We start from the raw sequence: 15331 nt of genomic DNA, 5'->3' as shown, positions 1-15331 counted from the left end.
CTTTAAAAAAGTAATTAGTTATAGTTACTCACTACTTGTTCAAAAAAGTAACTGAGTTAGTAACTGAATTACTCTATAATAAAAGTAACTCGTTACCAGGGAAAGTAACTATTTGCGTTACAGTTAAAAAAAGGTTATATGCCAATTAATTACGTTTTTTTAAGCAGTTTTCACAGTCAGTTGAAATAAGTAGATGAGAAAGGTGTTTAACTTTTGATATTTATTGCACATCCACAGACCAGTGCAGGATAAAATCCTTTAAATTCCCAAATCTTTGTAAAAAAAAAAGCAAAAGTAAACAGTTACACTATATAAAGTGCATTTACATCTATGAAATTAAATTAAATTCTCTCAACCTGAGACAACTGGTTTGTTCACAACAGAAGTAAACTTAACAATTAAACCTATATTCTTAATTAAATAAATCAAATACCCAGTCTGGTAGACATTCAGGAACTTCAAGTATTTTCTTAAATAATGTTTATATTGCCTTGAAAATGCAAAATTTTCTTCGGCTTGCACCTGACACCCTTCCGGCCTCTTCTTTGTTTGTGTCGTATCACTCGCGTGCTTCGGCACGCATGTAAAAACACTGGCTCTGATTGGCTATCATCATGCTGCCTTAGCCAATCGCTTACTGACTTGTTAAGTTAAACAGGTGTTACACGGAGAACTGACCTATCAGGATCTGTTACTCCTCACTAGCCTGGGCAGCGGTCCGCTCGCATTAGTATATCGATATATAGTAACGCACCGCTTTTAATGACCAGTAACGTCAACGGCGTTGTAACAACAAGAAAAGTAATTAATTATATTATTCCGTTACTGACAAAATGACACCGTTACCTAACGCCGTAATTTTTAACGGCATTATTCGCAACACTGTGTATATGTGACAAGTTAGTGTGATATTACTATGATAGTATATAAGTTGTATTGTATTTGCCGAATATGTTCTGTTTATTTACAACATTTTGGCAACATAATAGAGCAGAGCTGTCAGAGCTAAGAGAGCAGAGCTATCAGAGCTAGCAAAGCTAGCAGAGCTAACGGAGCAGAGCTAACGGAACAGAGCTAACGGAACAGAGCTAGCAGAGCTAACACAACAGAGCTAACAGAGCAGAGCTAACAGAGCAGAGCTAACAGAACTAACAGAGCAGAGCTAACGGAGCAGAGCTAACAGAGCAGAACTAACAGAGCAGAACTAACAGAGCAGAGCTAACAGAGCAGAACTAACAGAGCAGAACTAACAGAGCAGAGCTAACAGAACTAACAGAGCAGAGCTAACGGAGCAGAGCTAACAGAGCAGAACTAACAGAGCAGAACTAACAGAGCAGAACTAACAGAGCAGAGCTAACAGAACTAGCAGAACTGAACTAACAGAGCTAACAGAGAGCCATTATCCACTCTGCACAGGCCACCCTGTGACAGCTTTATGCAGCATCATCACGGCCTTCAGTACCACTAGTCCACTAGTAGCTCAGTCCAGGTGATGTGTGTATGTGTCGTCATGGTCTCCAGTGGTGTTTGTGGCTCAGTTCAGGAGATGTAGTATTTCTTTTGCTCAGCTGTGCTGACTTACTCACTCATCTCCTCCATCCTCCCTCTCTGTCTATGTCTCATGGAGTGGACCTCTTTTCTCATCCCTGTCTCCCACCTGATGGAGGCTGATGGAGGCTGATGGAGTGTCCATGTGTTCTAACCCCCATCTCCTGTTCTGATCTTTCTTAGCCAGCTCTACTCTCCAGTGACCGTGCATTTGTTTTCTGCTCTGTTTTTATTTCTTCACCTGCAGCCTGCTCTGGTTACCCGGTTTGATCTTACATACCCGGGGGTGACCGCCGCAAACTACCTGGCAAGTTCACGGTTAATTCCGAATGTTTTTCGTGTTTGTTTTGTGTTTTTCCTCCTGTTGGTTTCTGTCATGTGTGTGTGTCTCCAGAGGAACGCCCCATAGTGTGTTCATGTCTGTGCTTTGGTGTCGCACTCCAATTTGTTGCATGGGTACTCTTCGGAGGGTCTCTGACAGCAGTTATAAGGACCCTTTGGAGACCCACTCTGTCTCTTTAAAGAAACTCTTTAAAGAAATTTTACTGTGGTTGAAAGACCTCAAACTACGTGAGATACACAGTCGCTCCGCTGATAACTCTCGAATGGTTATCTTACTGTTCCATCTTCTTTTGGGTCTCACCAGTGTTTGGGATGTTGCTCATATATCTGGCTACATGCACAGTCTGTGTGGAATATTTACCACCCTCTCCCTCACTGTCTTCCTGTGGTTTTGCTTCCATTGTTTGTGCTCTGGTTAAACAGAACGAAAGTCATTTAAAATGTTCGCTGTCCCAGAGACATGTTTTGCAGAATGTAAAGTCTAGAGAGAGCAGCAGTGTATTCTGAGCAGATGTAATATGAGGTCTTGTGTGATAATCCTGTCTTCCATATCAGTTTTTCCAGCTCTCGGGACCCACCAGACGCTCCACATTCATGCCACCAAGTGTGTGATCACTCCTGAAGCAGTGTTTTAGGAGCACAGCGTTCCTGCTCCAGGTGCCGTGGGAGGTGGCCTCGAGTGTAAATGTGGACCGTCTGCTGGCTTGAGAAACACTGTTGTACGAGACGCAGCATGTTGGCTAGTTGTATTGGCTGGTTGTGTTTCAGACAGACGGAGCTTCTGTTTGTGTTAAGCTCATTGGCAGGGAGCGGTGTTTAATGGGTATTTGATATTCATCAGTGTTTGATACCTCTCCTCCACTGGCTGGGTGTGAACTTTCATTAACGTCAACCCTGTGGGCAGCCAGCCAATTCCAGGCGAGCGAGCGGATGGAAGAGCCGTGCTGTAAGTGTCCTTGTGCGCTGCAGACACAGTGGGCCAATCAGCTGCTCATTCTCATGCACCTCACCCGGCTCCTTCATTAAATCTCTATCGACTTCTTCTGCCTGTAATTACTAGCCTTGGCACCTCCTCGTGACTCACCACGACAAAGAGAAAATGGGAGAAAGGGATGAGAGAGAGGGAGCTAGAGTGAGAGAAAAGGATGAGAGAGAGGGTCAGGCGATGAGAGAGAGAAAAGTTAGGTGCTAGTGTTCTGTCTCCTTTCCCTGGGGGGGGGGGGGGGGGGGGGGGGGTTGTACTGCATGGGTTCCTACACCTGGGTCCCTACACTGAGTGTCCTCTGCCTGCACTACCACTGCATCTTGGGCCCTGTGTGTTACACTCCCCCCGTGGAGAGGAAGGGTCTTTAGCAGGCGTAGCAGTCAGAGGGCCCCTGGCTTATGTTCTTGTGCGTCCGTAGGCAGATAGTGTTGGACGTGGGTGTGTGTGTTTGATGATAGCGTTGGGGACAGGGTTAATGGTGAAGGCACTTATCTCTGCACCCTAGTACAATAATGAGAACACAGTGTGGATCCGGCAATGCACTGATTGTCTGGGAGATGAGAAGTGGGTCAAATTAGAAATCCAACTACCGGCCTCAGCAGAGAGCAGCGTGTTGGGGTGGGGTGGGAGGGGGAGACCTCATTGAAGGGAGAGATTAATGAAAGGAGAGATTAATGAAAGGAGAGATTAATGGTGTGCTGGCTTATCAGTAATGAAAATGAGCATTACGTTGATCTCTGAATGATTTGTTTAATTATATACTCTGCCTTTTAATGGTTTTTTTCATGCTTTTCCCATATATATATATATATATATATATATATATATATATATATATATATATATATATATATATATATATATATATATATAATGTGTGTGATATATATATATATATATATATATATATAATGTGTGTGTGTGTGTGTGTGTGTGTGTGTGTGTGTGTGTAAATTCCCTGAAGCATTTGCTTGCAGAGCTGAAGGACCTCTGTCTGAAATGTTCTGTTTCTCTGGAAAACAGGGAAACTTTGTGTACTTCACTAGTTTTCAATAACACTCTCCTTCTCTCTCTCTCTCTCTCTCTCTCTCTCTCTCTCTCTCTCTCTCTTTTCCTCTCTTTTTATGTAGAGAGCTATATATTAAAAGTTTTCCAGAGAAACAGGATGTTTCAGACAGAGGTCCTTCATCAGCTGTGCAATCAAAGTGCTTATGAATTAATAGGAGGAGGAACCAATTTATATATGAAAATGTTAAATCATCACATTAATTCCTTGGGGCTCCTAACTTCCTAATTCCAATGCTGCCATAGCAACAACTGACTATGCAAACAGATATGTCTTTCATTTAATGTTAATTAGCATTAAAACTGGAAATGATATATTCTTAATCCTGATGGTCTGAAGGTGTTAAACTGATCAACAAGTCTTCTCTTGGTTTCTTAAGTAAGCAAGTAATGCAATAGACAACTCCTGTTGTGGTGAATGAGGATGAATAATAATTCATCCTTTTGTGCTAGTTATTTTAGTGGTTGTGTTAATACATTTAGATGTAGCACGTCTAGATCGGTTGTAGGATCCTGATGTGTTTCAGTATAATATTTGCCACTGTTTTATTTGTGGCATGATAAGTCAGCACCAAAATAATTCTTGCCGTCTTGATAGCAGATTGTTTATAGGTCAGTGCATCCACACTCTGAAGAGGTAAAATACGAGCAAAAGCAGCATCTATGACTTAGGGAAACCACAGTCTTGAAAATGTTCATGGTTTCCGATACTTTTCTGGAGGAAGTCTTCATTATCACTATAAACGTGCTTACGTCCGAGTAGTTATGAGTGAGAAATGGAGTTTTTCCAGGCCTTGGAATGGGAAGAACTGTAGGGTTTGGAGGTTCTCCTCATGCCTGGATGTGCTGTGTTCCATGTATATTCCAGAGCTGGTGAAGAATGAAGACATGAACAGTTGGAGCTCTTCTAATGTGCATGTAGCAATACCAAAAACGTCATCAACGTATCTCCATCCATACCGACTCCTTTGAGATTAGTACTTGGAGTCAAAGGTGAAGCAGTTCAGGTTTAACACAAATTCAGCCAGTCTGAAGAGAATATCTGTAGGAGGGTTCCTCTTGGATCTTGTATCAAAGAAAATGTTTTAAAGCTCTCAAAGCATCTTAATTGGTGATGACTGTGTACAGAATGTTAATGTCCATTGAAAAAATCAAGGAGTTGGCCTGTAGCGTTTCAGGTGTTCAAGAAAGTGTAGAAAGTGTGAAGAGTCTTTAACATACAGCATAAAGGGAAGGATGGAACAATAGGTTGAAAAATGTCATCCAGAAACAAACTGGGATTATAATTTCTGTTGGGCAGGAACAAGCAGATACGTTAGGATGTTACAGCGAGGATTATTTATAATAATGTTACATACAGAATCAGTGACATCTACAGAAATAGTATGGTTAGTAATGACCTGAATAGAACTGTGGAGTTATATATACAATTTACAGTGTGTGTGTGTGTGTGCGTGTGTGTGTGAGTGCACGCGTTTGTGTGTGTGTTTACACACTGTAAATTGGTGTCTTGTTTTGCAGAGATGATGCCTCATTATCAATGGTGACTGGAGGAGATTTATCTAGCTGGAGCAGACAGTTATTTTTGGCATTATTTGAGCAATATCAATTAGGCACATTAGCATGCTAATTGTTTTCTGCTCTTCATATTTGAGACAATGTGCCCCTGTGTCCCGGGCTGGGTGACCCTGCAGCTTTCTGCTCATTATCCTTTAAGACACTCAGGAGCTTCAGGAGTCCCTGAGCATGAACTCTGAGCACACGTACACTAACACTGTACACTGACACTGCACGCGTGTATGAGAGATGGTACCTGGCGCACTTCACGTTAAAGAGAGCAAGGCCTATGGAATAATACAGTAGGACAGATATATACGGTTATGAGGAGACTCTGTACAGCATGCGTTATTGATTGTGAGAAGCGTATGAAAGCCACGTGGGTTCATCAAAACCACAAAGCGTCTGGGTCTGCCATTAGCATCCTCCACAGTCAATAGATTTCACATACATGTATTTCACATTCTGTTTTAAAATGGCAAAGGTCTCTTACCTGCCTATTTAATAGTGTCCTTCATAAAAACACATGTACAAGGAACAATAACACAAACCAGCGCTTCTAAGACTTGAGGTGGCTGCTCACATTTTACTTGTGTGCTGTGTAAACATGTGTTTTTTTGCATGTTTATGAACGTCGTCTCCATTATCTTTAGACGTGTTGTAAAGAAAGTCTCCTCCTGCTATACACACACTCTCAGCACTCATACACACACTCTCAACACTCACACACACACTCAACACTCATACACACCTATGGGGAGGGTGGTTTTGGTTGATGGGAAGGGGGAGTGGTTGTAGAGAGGGTGGGTGGGGTTCATGGGGAGGGGCGTGGTTGTGTTTTATTGGGAGGGGGAGGAGGGGTCATGGGGCTTTTCCAGACTTCTTTCCTGCCATGCTGGCTCCACATACAGCTGTGTCAGGGGTGTGTCATCTGCTCTTGATCTCCATGGCAGTCCCAGTGTGTCCGTTTTCGTCAGCAGCAGCGTGACTGGGAGGAACGTGCTCCAGCTCCGTCGTGCTCCGGCTCAGAGAACGGCGGGGCAAACATGTGAAAGGGCTCCTTTCACAGATCAGCGCCTGTTACCATAGCAATGGTGGATGTGGCTCCCGTGTCTGTCAGGCTAGCAGAGAAACATCAAACTCGTCCTTCCGAGCAGAGGTTTTGATCTTGGCTTGGAGAGGTGAGGACCCTGTTTCTGTTTGCACACACTTCCAAGTAAGATGAGGAGACCATTTCTGACCTGTCACTCCTGTCCTCACATCTGGTGAAATTTTACGGGTCTGTTTGAGGGTCACAGCAATGACACACATTAACAGAAACATGTAAGCCAAGGCAAGGCAACTTTATTTATATACCACCTTTCATACACACTGGCAATCAAAGTGCTTTGTAGTTTCACAAAACTTTCAACTTCACACTTGTTACTTCTATGTAAATAGGCTCTCCATCCCTCTCTCTCTGTCTCCCCTCTCTGTCTCTTCCTCTTTCCATTCCTATCTGTCTCCCCTCTGTCTCTCTTTCCCTCTCTCTCTGTCTCCCCTCTCTCCCTCCCTCTTTCTCCTCTCTGTCTCCCCTCTCTGTCTCTTCCTCTCTCCCCCTCTCTCCATCCCTCTCTCTCTGTCTCCCCTCTCTCTGTCTCTTCCTCTCCATCCCTCTCTCTGCCTCCCCCTCTCTGTCTCTTCCTCTCTCTCCCTCCCTTTCTCTGTCTCTCTCTGTCCCCCTATCTTTCCTTCTCTCTCTCCCTCTCTCTTTCTGTGATCACACACCAGATGCTGAAAAGGTCATAGCAGACAGAACAAGGCACAGCGATGCAGTCTGAATACAAACTAAACAAAAGAAAATAGCTTGACTTCATCATGTCATAGATTTATTTTCATGTAAGAGTCCTTCATAGGAGGAACATGTTATTCAGTGGTTGTGGAAAAGTGTTGCAATGTAATGTATTTAGAAATCTCAACCTTTTGAATAATGTTTTGGGTGTTTGTTAAGTGTCAGGCGATGAGCCTCATCCACTTTAAGCTCTGTTTATGAAAGCTTGTCCTGTGGTGAACTGGCCAAGATACACAATACACAACAGCTGAAGCACACTCTAGGGTAAGATTACACTCCAGTGGTCTGTGTTTTGTGTCGTAACACTATAGATTAGGGTCTTTTTTGTTTCTTCCCCTTGGTAAAATTTCTTGTCAAAGGATTTTAACTGTTACAGCCATATCCCTCCATGACCTTGTTAGAAGGTGGATCATGCGCTCTTTGGTGTGTGTGTGTGTGTGTGTGTGTGTGTGTGTGTGTATGTGTGTGTGTGTGTGTGTGTGTATGTGTGTATGTCTTTACCCATTAGGTGATGTGATGTATTTGTCGATATGTCAGGGTGCTGAGCCCTGTTCTGAGAACTAGCACATCTGCTAATAGTTCTATGCTGTTTGCAATGTGTAAAGTACTTTTCTGATTTTCTTTTGTAAAGTATCTATATCTCTTTAAGCTCTCATGGTTGTCTCCTTGGTTACCTGACTTGTTTTTGTATTGATTTTCATGTCCATCTGCTCTTTTGTTTTGGTCTGGTAGTTATGCTCCTCGCTTCCCTCTCCTCCCTCCTCCTCTCTCCTCCCTTCTCTCCTCCCCTCCACTCCCCTCCCCTCCCCTTCACTCCCCTCCTCTCCCCTCCCCTCAGCTCCTCTCTCCTCCACTCTCCTCTCTTCTCCCCTCCCCTCTCCTTCCTTCTCTCCTCCTCTCTCCTCCACTCTCCTCTCTTCTCCCCTCCCCTCTCCTCCCTTCTCTCCTCCTCTCTCCTCCCCTCTCCTCCCTTCTCTCCTCCCCTCCTCTCCCCTCCCCTCAGCTCCTCTCTCCTCCACTCTCCTCTCTTCTCCCCTCCCCTCTCCTTCCTTCTCTCCTCTCCTCCTCTCTCCTCCCCTCTCCTCCCCTCTCCTCCCTTCTCTCCTCCCCTCTCATCTCTCCTCCCCTCCCCTCAGCTCCTCTCCCCTCCCCTCCTCTTCTCCTCTCCTCCCCTCCCCTCCTCCTTTCCTCCCCTCCTCTCTTCTCTCCTCTCCTCCTCTCTCCTCCTCTCTCCTCCCCTCTCCTCCCCTCTCCTCCCTTCTCTCCTCCCCTCTCATCTCTCCTCCCCTCCCCTCCTCCTCTCCTCCCCTCCTCTCTCCTCTCCTCCCTCCTGCTCTATGACAGCAGGGCTGTTATCACCTCCCCTCCTGCATTACTCTTCTGCACTTAGATTTGTGCCTGTCTCTTTTTATACTCCAACAACACCTGCAGGCTTGAGCCACGGCTCCTTCCCTGCTTTGCAGCTAACGCTGTGTGAGTCTGTGTGCGCACTTATATGCTCTGTTTCTCGCCAACAATCACACTTCAAAATGACTGTGCTTTTAGTTCGAGTGTATTGTAATTGTAGTTTATACTGGCTACATGTGTAGTTTATACTGGCTACATGTGTAGTTTATACTGGCTACTGGGAAGAGAATGTGAGTTTCTGGTGTAAATCTATAAATAGTTACAGAGAGCAAAAAGTATTGTTTCAGCACCATGGAGAGTTCCGTTACCCACCTTCATTGTGTTTGCGCGTGTGTTCTGAAAGGTGCTGAAAGTCGCCTGCCAACTGCTTATTGGAACAAAATGTTTAAAATTATTCCCCAGTCACCCATCACAGAGAGAAAGGGATAAAGAGAGAGGGAGAGAGAGAGAGAGGGAGGGAGGGAGGGAGAGAGAGGAGGTCTGAGAGACAGAGAACGTCTGCTTTTTCTTCAGTCACGACAGCAGCCCTGTACAGGTAGATTTGCCATTAGAATGTAAGTGTATGTGGGAGCGGAGAGAGATTTTCTGTAAGAGTCCATTTGGTGTACTCTGTCTTGACTCATTTTGTCTCCTTGTTACAGAAAAAAAACACTGCAAAATAGTGTCGGATTTGATGCACAAGTGTGTGGATAATGGAAGTGGGCCATCCATGCGTCATGCTTACAGCCCGGTAAAGAGAGAAAGTTCTGCTGGGAGAAAATGTGTTTTGGAGTGGAGTTTGCACATCTGTTCCATGCGTGCTAGAAGCTACAGTCTCCCAGCTCTCTGTGCAGGTATGACCTGTGGGCTCGTACCTAATCATGCACAAGTCACATCACCTAGTGCACTCACTCTGACACTGTTAAACAGTCACTTCGTAGTGTAGGCATCAAGGGCGCGGGCACTGCGGCTCACACGGCGTGGGACGATGAAGAGATCACCGACCCTCATCTCAGTACCTCCACACACTCCCACCACTTCAGCGTCAAACGCTGCGTTCATCCATCGCTGAAGAAATGTCAAAATGCTCAAGGACATGAACTGCAAAGTCTTCAGCTAAAGTTTACATCTTCAGCATAAGTTTACGTATTCCGCATAAATTTACGTCTTCAGCATAAGTTTACGTATTCCGCATAAGTTTACGTCTTCAGCTAAAGTTTACATCTTCAGCACAATTTACGTCTTCAGCATAAGTTTACACCTTTGCCTGCTGTTATGTGAACGTGTAAGACAAGATTAAGGTTTGCCTTGGAACTTCACGCAGCCAAAAAGAAGTGTTATTTAGCAATGTCTTTGGTCGAAGTCCCTGAGAAGTAATTAGTTTAATTAGATCTTGTCAAAGAGACTGATTCAAATGAGGGAGTGAATATGCCAATGCCAGCAGTGGGTAAGTGAGTGGGTGGACCACAGTCCCTTTACTGCTCCTGTAGAGTCATTATACTGAACACTGGAATCTGCTGATGCTCTTTCAGGGTTTTTCCAGGGTTTGCATCTCTGGTTGTCCTCACATGTGCCTGAACAGGGGCGTTATTGAACAGGGGCGTTATTGAACAGGGGCGTTATTGAACAGGGGCGTTATTGAACAGGGGCGTTATTGAACAGGGGCGTTATTGAACAGGGGCGTTATTGAACAGGGGCATTATTGAACAGGGGCATTATTGAACAGGGGCATTATTGAACAGGGGCATTATTGAACAGGGGCATTATTGAACAGGGGCATTATTGAACAGGGGCGTTATTGAACAGGGGCGTTATTGAACAGGGGCATTATTGAACAGGGGCATTATTGAACAGGGGCATTATTGAACAGGGGCGTTATTGAACAGGGGCATTATTGAACAGGGGCATTATTGAACAGGGGCGTTATTGAACAGGGGCGTTATTGAACAGGGGCGTTATTGAACAGGGGCGTTATTGAACAGGGGCATTATTGAACAGGGGCATTATTGAACAGGGGCATTATTGAACAGGGGCATTATTGAACAGGGGCGTTATTGAACAGGGGCGTTATTGAACAGGGGCGTTATTGAACAGGGGCGTTATTGAACAGGGGCGTTATTGAACAGGGGCGTTATTGAACAGGGGCGTTATTGAACAGGGGCGTTATTGAACAGGGGCGTTATTGAACAGGGGCGTTATTGAACAGGGGCGTTATTGAACAGGGGCATTATTGAACAGGGGCGTTATTGAACAGGGGCATTATTGAACAGGGGCATTATTGAACAGGGGCGTTATTGAACAGGGGCGTTATTGAACAGGGGCGTTATTGAACAGGGGCGTTATTGAACAGGGGCGTTATTGAACAGGGGCGTTATTGAACAGGGGCGTTATTGAACAGGGGCATTATTGAACAGGGGCGTTATTGAACAGGGGCGTTATTGAACAGGGGCGTTATTGAACAGGGGCGTTATTGAACAGGGGCGTTATTGAACAGGGGCATTATTGAACAGGGGCATTATTGAACAGGGGCATTATTGAACAGGGGCGTTATTGAACAGGGGCGTTATTGAACAGGGGCGTTATTGAACAGGGGCGTTATTGAACAGGGGCGTTATTGAACAGGGGCATTATTGAACAGGGGCGTTATTGAACAGGGGCGTTATTGAACAGGGGCGTTATTGAACAGGGGCGTTATTGAACAGGGGCATTATTGAACAGGGGCGTTATTGAACAGGGGCATTATTGAACAGGGGCGTTATTGAACAGGGGCATTATTGAACAGGGGCGTTATTGAACAGGGGCGTTATTGAACAGGGGCGTTATTGAACAGGGGCGTTATTGAACAGGGGCATTATTGAACAGGGGCGTTATTGAACAGGGGCGTTATTGAACAGGGGCGTTATTGAACAGGGGCATTATTGAACAGGGGCGTTATTGAACAGGGGCATTATTGAACAGGGGCGTTATTGAACAGGGGCATTATTGAACAGGGGCGTTATTGAACAGGGGCGTTATTGAACAGGGGCATTATTGAACAGGGGCATTATTGAACAGGGGCGTTATTGAACAGGGGCATTATTGAACAGGGGCATTATTGAACAGGGGCGTTATTGAACAGGGGCATTATTGAACAGGGGCGTTATTGAACAGGGGCGTTATTGAACAGGGGCATTATTGAACAGGGGCGTTATTGAACAGGGGCATTATTGAACAGGGGCGTTATTGAACAGGGGCATTATTGAACAGGGGCATTATTGAACAGGGGCATTATTGAACAGGGGCATTATTGAACAGGGGCATTATTGAACAGGGGCGTTATTGAACAGGGGGCATTATTGAACAGGGGCATTATTGAACAGGGGCGTTATTGAACAGGGGCATTATTGAACAGGGGCATTATTGAACAGGGGCGTTATTGAACAGGGGCATTATTGAACAGGGGCGTTATTGAACAGGGGCGTTATTGAACAGGGGCATTATTGAACAGGGGCGTTATTGAACAGGGGCATTATTGAACAGGGGCGTTATTGAACAGGGGCATTATTGAACAGGGGCATTATTGAACAGGGGCATTATTGAACAGGGGCATTATTGAACAGGGGCATTATTGAACAGGGGCGTTATTGAACAGGGGGCATTATTGAACAGGGGCATTATTGAACAGGGGCGTTATTGAACAGGGGCATTATTGAACAGGGGCGTTATTGAACAGGGGCGTTATTGAACAGGGGCATTATTGAACAGGGGCATTATTGAACAGGGGCATTATTGAACAGGGGCGTTATTGAACAGGGGCATTATTGAACAGGGGCATTATTGAACAGGGGCATTATTGAACAGGGGCATTATTGAACAGGGGCATTATTGAACAGGGGCGTTATTGAACAGGGGCATTATTGAACAGGGGCGTTATTGAACAGGGGCATTATTGAACAGGGGCGTTATTGAACAGGGGCGTTATTGAACAGGGGCATTATTGAACAGGGGCGTTATTGAACAGGGGCATTATTGAACAGGGGGCATTATTGAACAGGGGCATTATTGAACAGGGGCGTTATTGAACAGGGGCATTATTGAACAGGGGCGTTATTGAACAGGGGCGTTATTGAACAGGGGCATTATTGAACAGGGGCATTATTGAACAGGGGCGTTATTGAACAGGGGCATTATTGAACAGGGGCGTTATTGAACAGGGGCATTATTGAACAGGGGCATTATTGAACAGGGGCATTATTGAACAGGGGCGTTATTGAACAGGGGCATTATTGAACAGGGGCGTTATTGAACAGGGGCATTATTGAACAGGGGCGTTATTGAACAGGGGCATTATTGAACAGGGGCATTATTGAACAGGGGCATTATTGAACAGGGGCGTTATTGAACAGGGGCATTATTGAACAGGGGCGTTATTGAACAGGGGCATTATTGAACAGGGGCATTATTGAACAGGGGCGTTATTGAACAGGGGCGTTATTGAACAGGGGCGTTATTGAACAGGGGCGTTATTGAACAGGGGCATTATTGAACAGGGGCATTATTGAACAGGGGCGTTATTGAACAGGGGCATTATTGAACAGGGGCATTATTGAACAGGGGCGTTATTGAACAGGGGCGTTATTGAACAGGGGCGTTATTGAACAGGGGCATTATTGAACAGGGGCATTATTGAACAGGGGCATTATTGAACAGGGGCGTTATTGAACAGGGGCGTTATTGAACAGGGGCGTTATTGAACAGGGGCATTATTGAACAGGGGCATTATTGAACAGGGGCGTTATTGAACAGGGGCGTTATTGAACAGGGGCATTATTGAACAGGGGCATTATTGAACAGGGGCGTTATTGAACAGGGGCGTTATTGAACAGGGGGCATTATTGAACAGGGGCATTATTGAACAGGGGCATTATTGAACAGGGGGCATTATTGAACAGGGGCATTATTGAACAGGGGCGTTATTGAACAGGGGCGTTATTGAACAGGGGCGTTATTGAACAGGGGCATTATTGAACAGGGGCGTTATTGAACAGGGGCGTTATTGAACAGGGGCATTATTGAACAGGGGGCATTATTGAACAGGGGCGTTATTGAACAGGGGCATTATTGAACAGGGGGCATTATTGAACAGGGGCATTATTGAACAGGGGCGTTATTGAACAGGGGCATTATTGAACAGGGGGCATTATTGAACAGGGGCATTATTGAACAGGGGCGTTATTGAACAGGGGCGTTATTGAACAGGGGCGTTATTGAACAGGGGCATTATTGAACAGGGGCGTTATTGAACAGGGGCGTTATTGAACAGGGGCATTATTGAACAGGGGCGTTATTGAACAGGGGCGTTATTGAACAGGGGCGTTATTGAACAGGGGCATTATTGAACAGGGGCATTATTGAACAGGGGCGTTATTGAACAGGGGCGTTATTGAACAGGGGCATTATTGAACAGGGGCATTATTGAACAGGGGCATTATTGAACAGGGGCATTATTGAACAGGGGCATTATTGAACAGGGGCGTTATTGAACAGGGGCGTTATTGAACAGGGGCGTTATTGAACAGGGGCATTATTGAACAGGGGCATTATTGTTGGACACACAGGCTTTATCCGGCTGCTTCATGGCGCTTGGATGGAAGGGTGGTGTCGCTCTGTGATGTAGCGTGTGTGTGGTGTACATGGATAGTGAGGGTTGTGATGCGTATTGTGTATTGATGGGAGTTGATGGCTGGTTTGAATGGGTGAGAATGGCTGCTGTGTGTGTGTGTGTGTTTGTGAATGTGTGTGTGTTTGTGCATGCGTGTGTGTGCAAGTGAGAGGAAGAATATACATGGTGCTCATCTTCTGTATGTGTGTTGTGTATAAGCCCTGCTGTTGACAAGGTTATTCTAATCCTGCTTCTAGAAGTGTGTGGTTTGTGTACGGCGGCACAATAGTAGCAGGTGTGATGTATGTCTGAGATGCTCCTCTTCCCTCCAGCCTCTCAGCTTAAGTGCACTATTAATCCTGCCAGGACAGCATTCTTGGTTTCTCAGAACAATCTGTGTTATGACAGCTTAAACGCACACACAGCAGGGATGAGAACCGGGACTGTGTCATTGCCATCTTCAGCTGACATCATTTTAGCACCATCACTCTGAGTGACACATCTGAACACGCTCTAACTTTACCTTTTTAAGGGAAGAACAAAAGTTTTCTACCACGTGTGTTTGTGTGTGTTTGCGTGTGTGAGACATCACGGCTGAAAACTCTCCAGATGGTCCCTTAGCGACACTTTGAACACGTCTCTTGGGCCACAGTTCATTTCTCTGCCATATCAGTCAGCAGAATGTGCCCACTGTGTTAACACAATCCCAATCCCATGAAAGGCAGTGTGTGTATGAAGAGACTGTGTGTAAAACAGCGCTGGAGGAACACACACGGAGGAGCAATCACACACACCACACCGCCGTGCATTCTGGGAAATTGTATCTTGAATGTGTTGGGCCTTTTACCCGGAATGCATTTTAATATCACAGTAGGCTGGTAGTGCATGTAAATCCATATATTACAGCCCTCACAATGTGATCTTGTGTCAGCGCTGAAGCCTCCCATTGCTGGACTCCAGGGATCACAGTGGACCT

General features: G+C 45.3%; 1 protein-coding gene across 24 annotated transcripts in view; it reads left to right on the top strand.

Annotated features, from left to right (window-relative positions):
- The window catches only part of dlg2 (discs, large homolog 2 (Drosophila)), a 219595-nt gene that overhangs the window by 94260 nt on the left and 110004 nt on the right, over window positions 1–15331 (top strand). For 20 of the 24 annotated variants that reach the window (XR_013133791.1, XM_077020527.1, XM_077020523.1 and 17 more), the window contains one exon: window positions 1796–1855. The exons of the other annotated variants lie outside the window; for them this stretch is intronic. Coding sequence is in view for 19 of the 20 variants with exons in the window: in XM_077020527.1 (XP_076876642.1) it covers window positions 1796–1855 (60 nt within the window). In the remaining variant the exon portion in view is untranslated. The remainder of the gene's footprint in view (window positions 1–1795; window positions 1856–15331) is intronic. 24 annotated transcript variants of the gene reach the window in all.

Source organism: Brachyhypopomus gauderio, chromosome 10 (assembly GCF_052324685.1).
Source record: "Brachyhypopomus gauderio isolate BG-103 chromosome 10, BGAUD_0.2, whole genome shotgun sequence".
NCBI lineage: Eukaryota > Metazoa > Chordata > Actinopteri > Gymnotiformes > Hypopomidae > Brachyhypopomus > Brachyhypopomus gauderio.
This window is presented reverse-complemented; position numbering and strand designations above follow the sequence as displayed.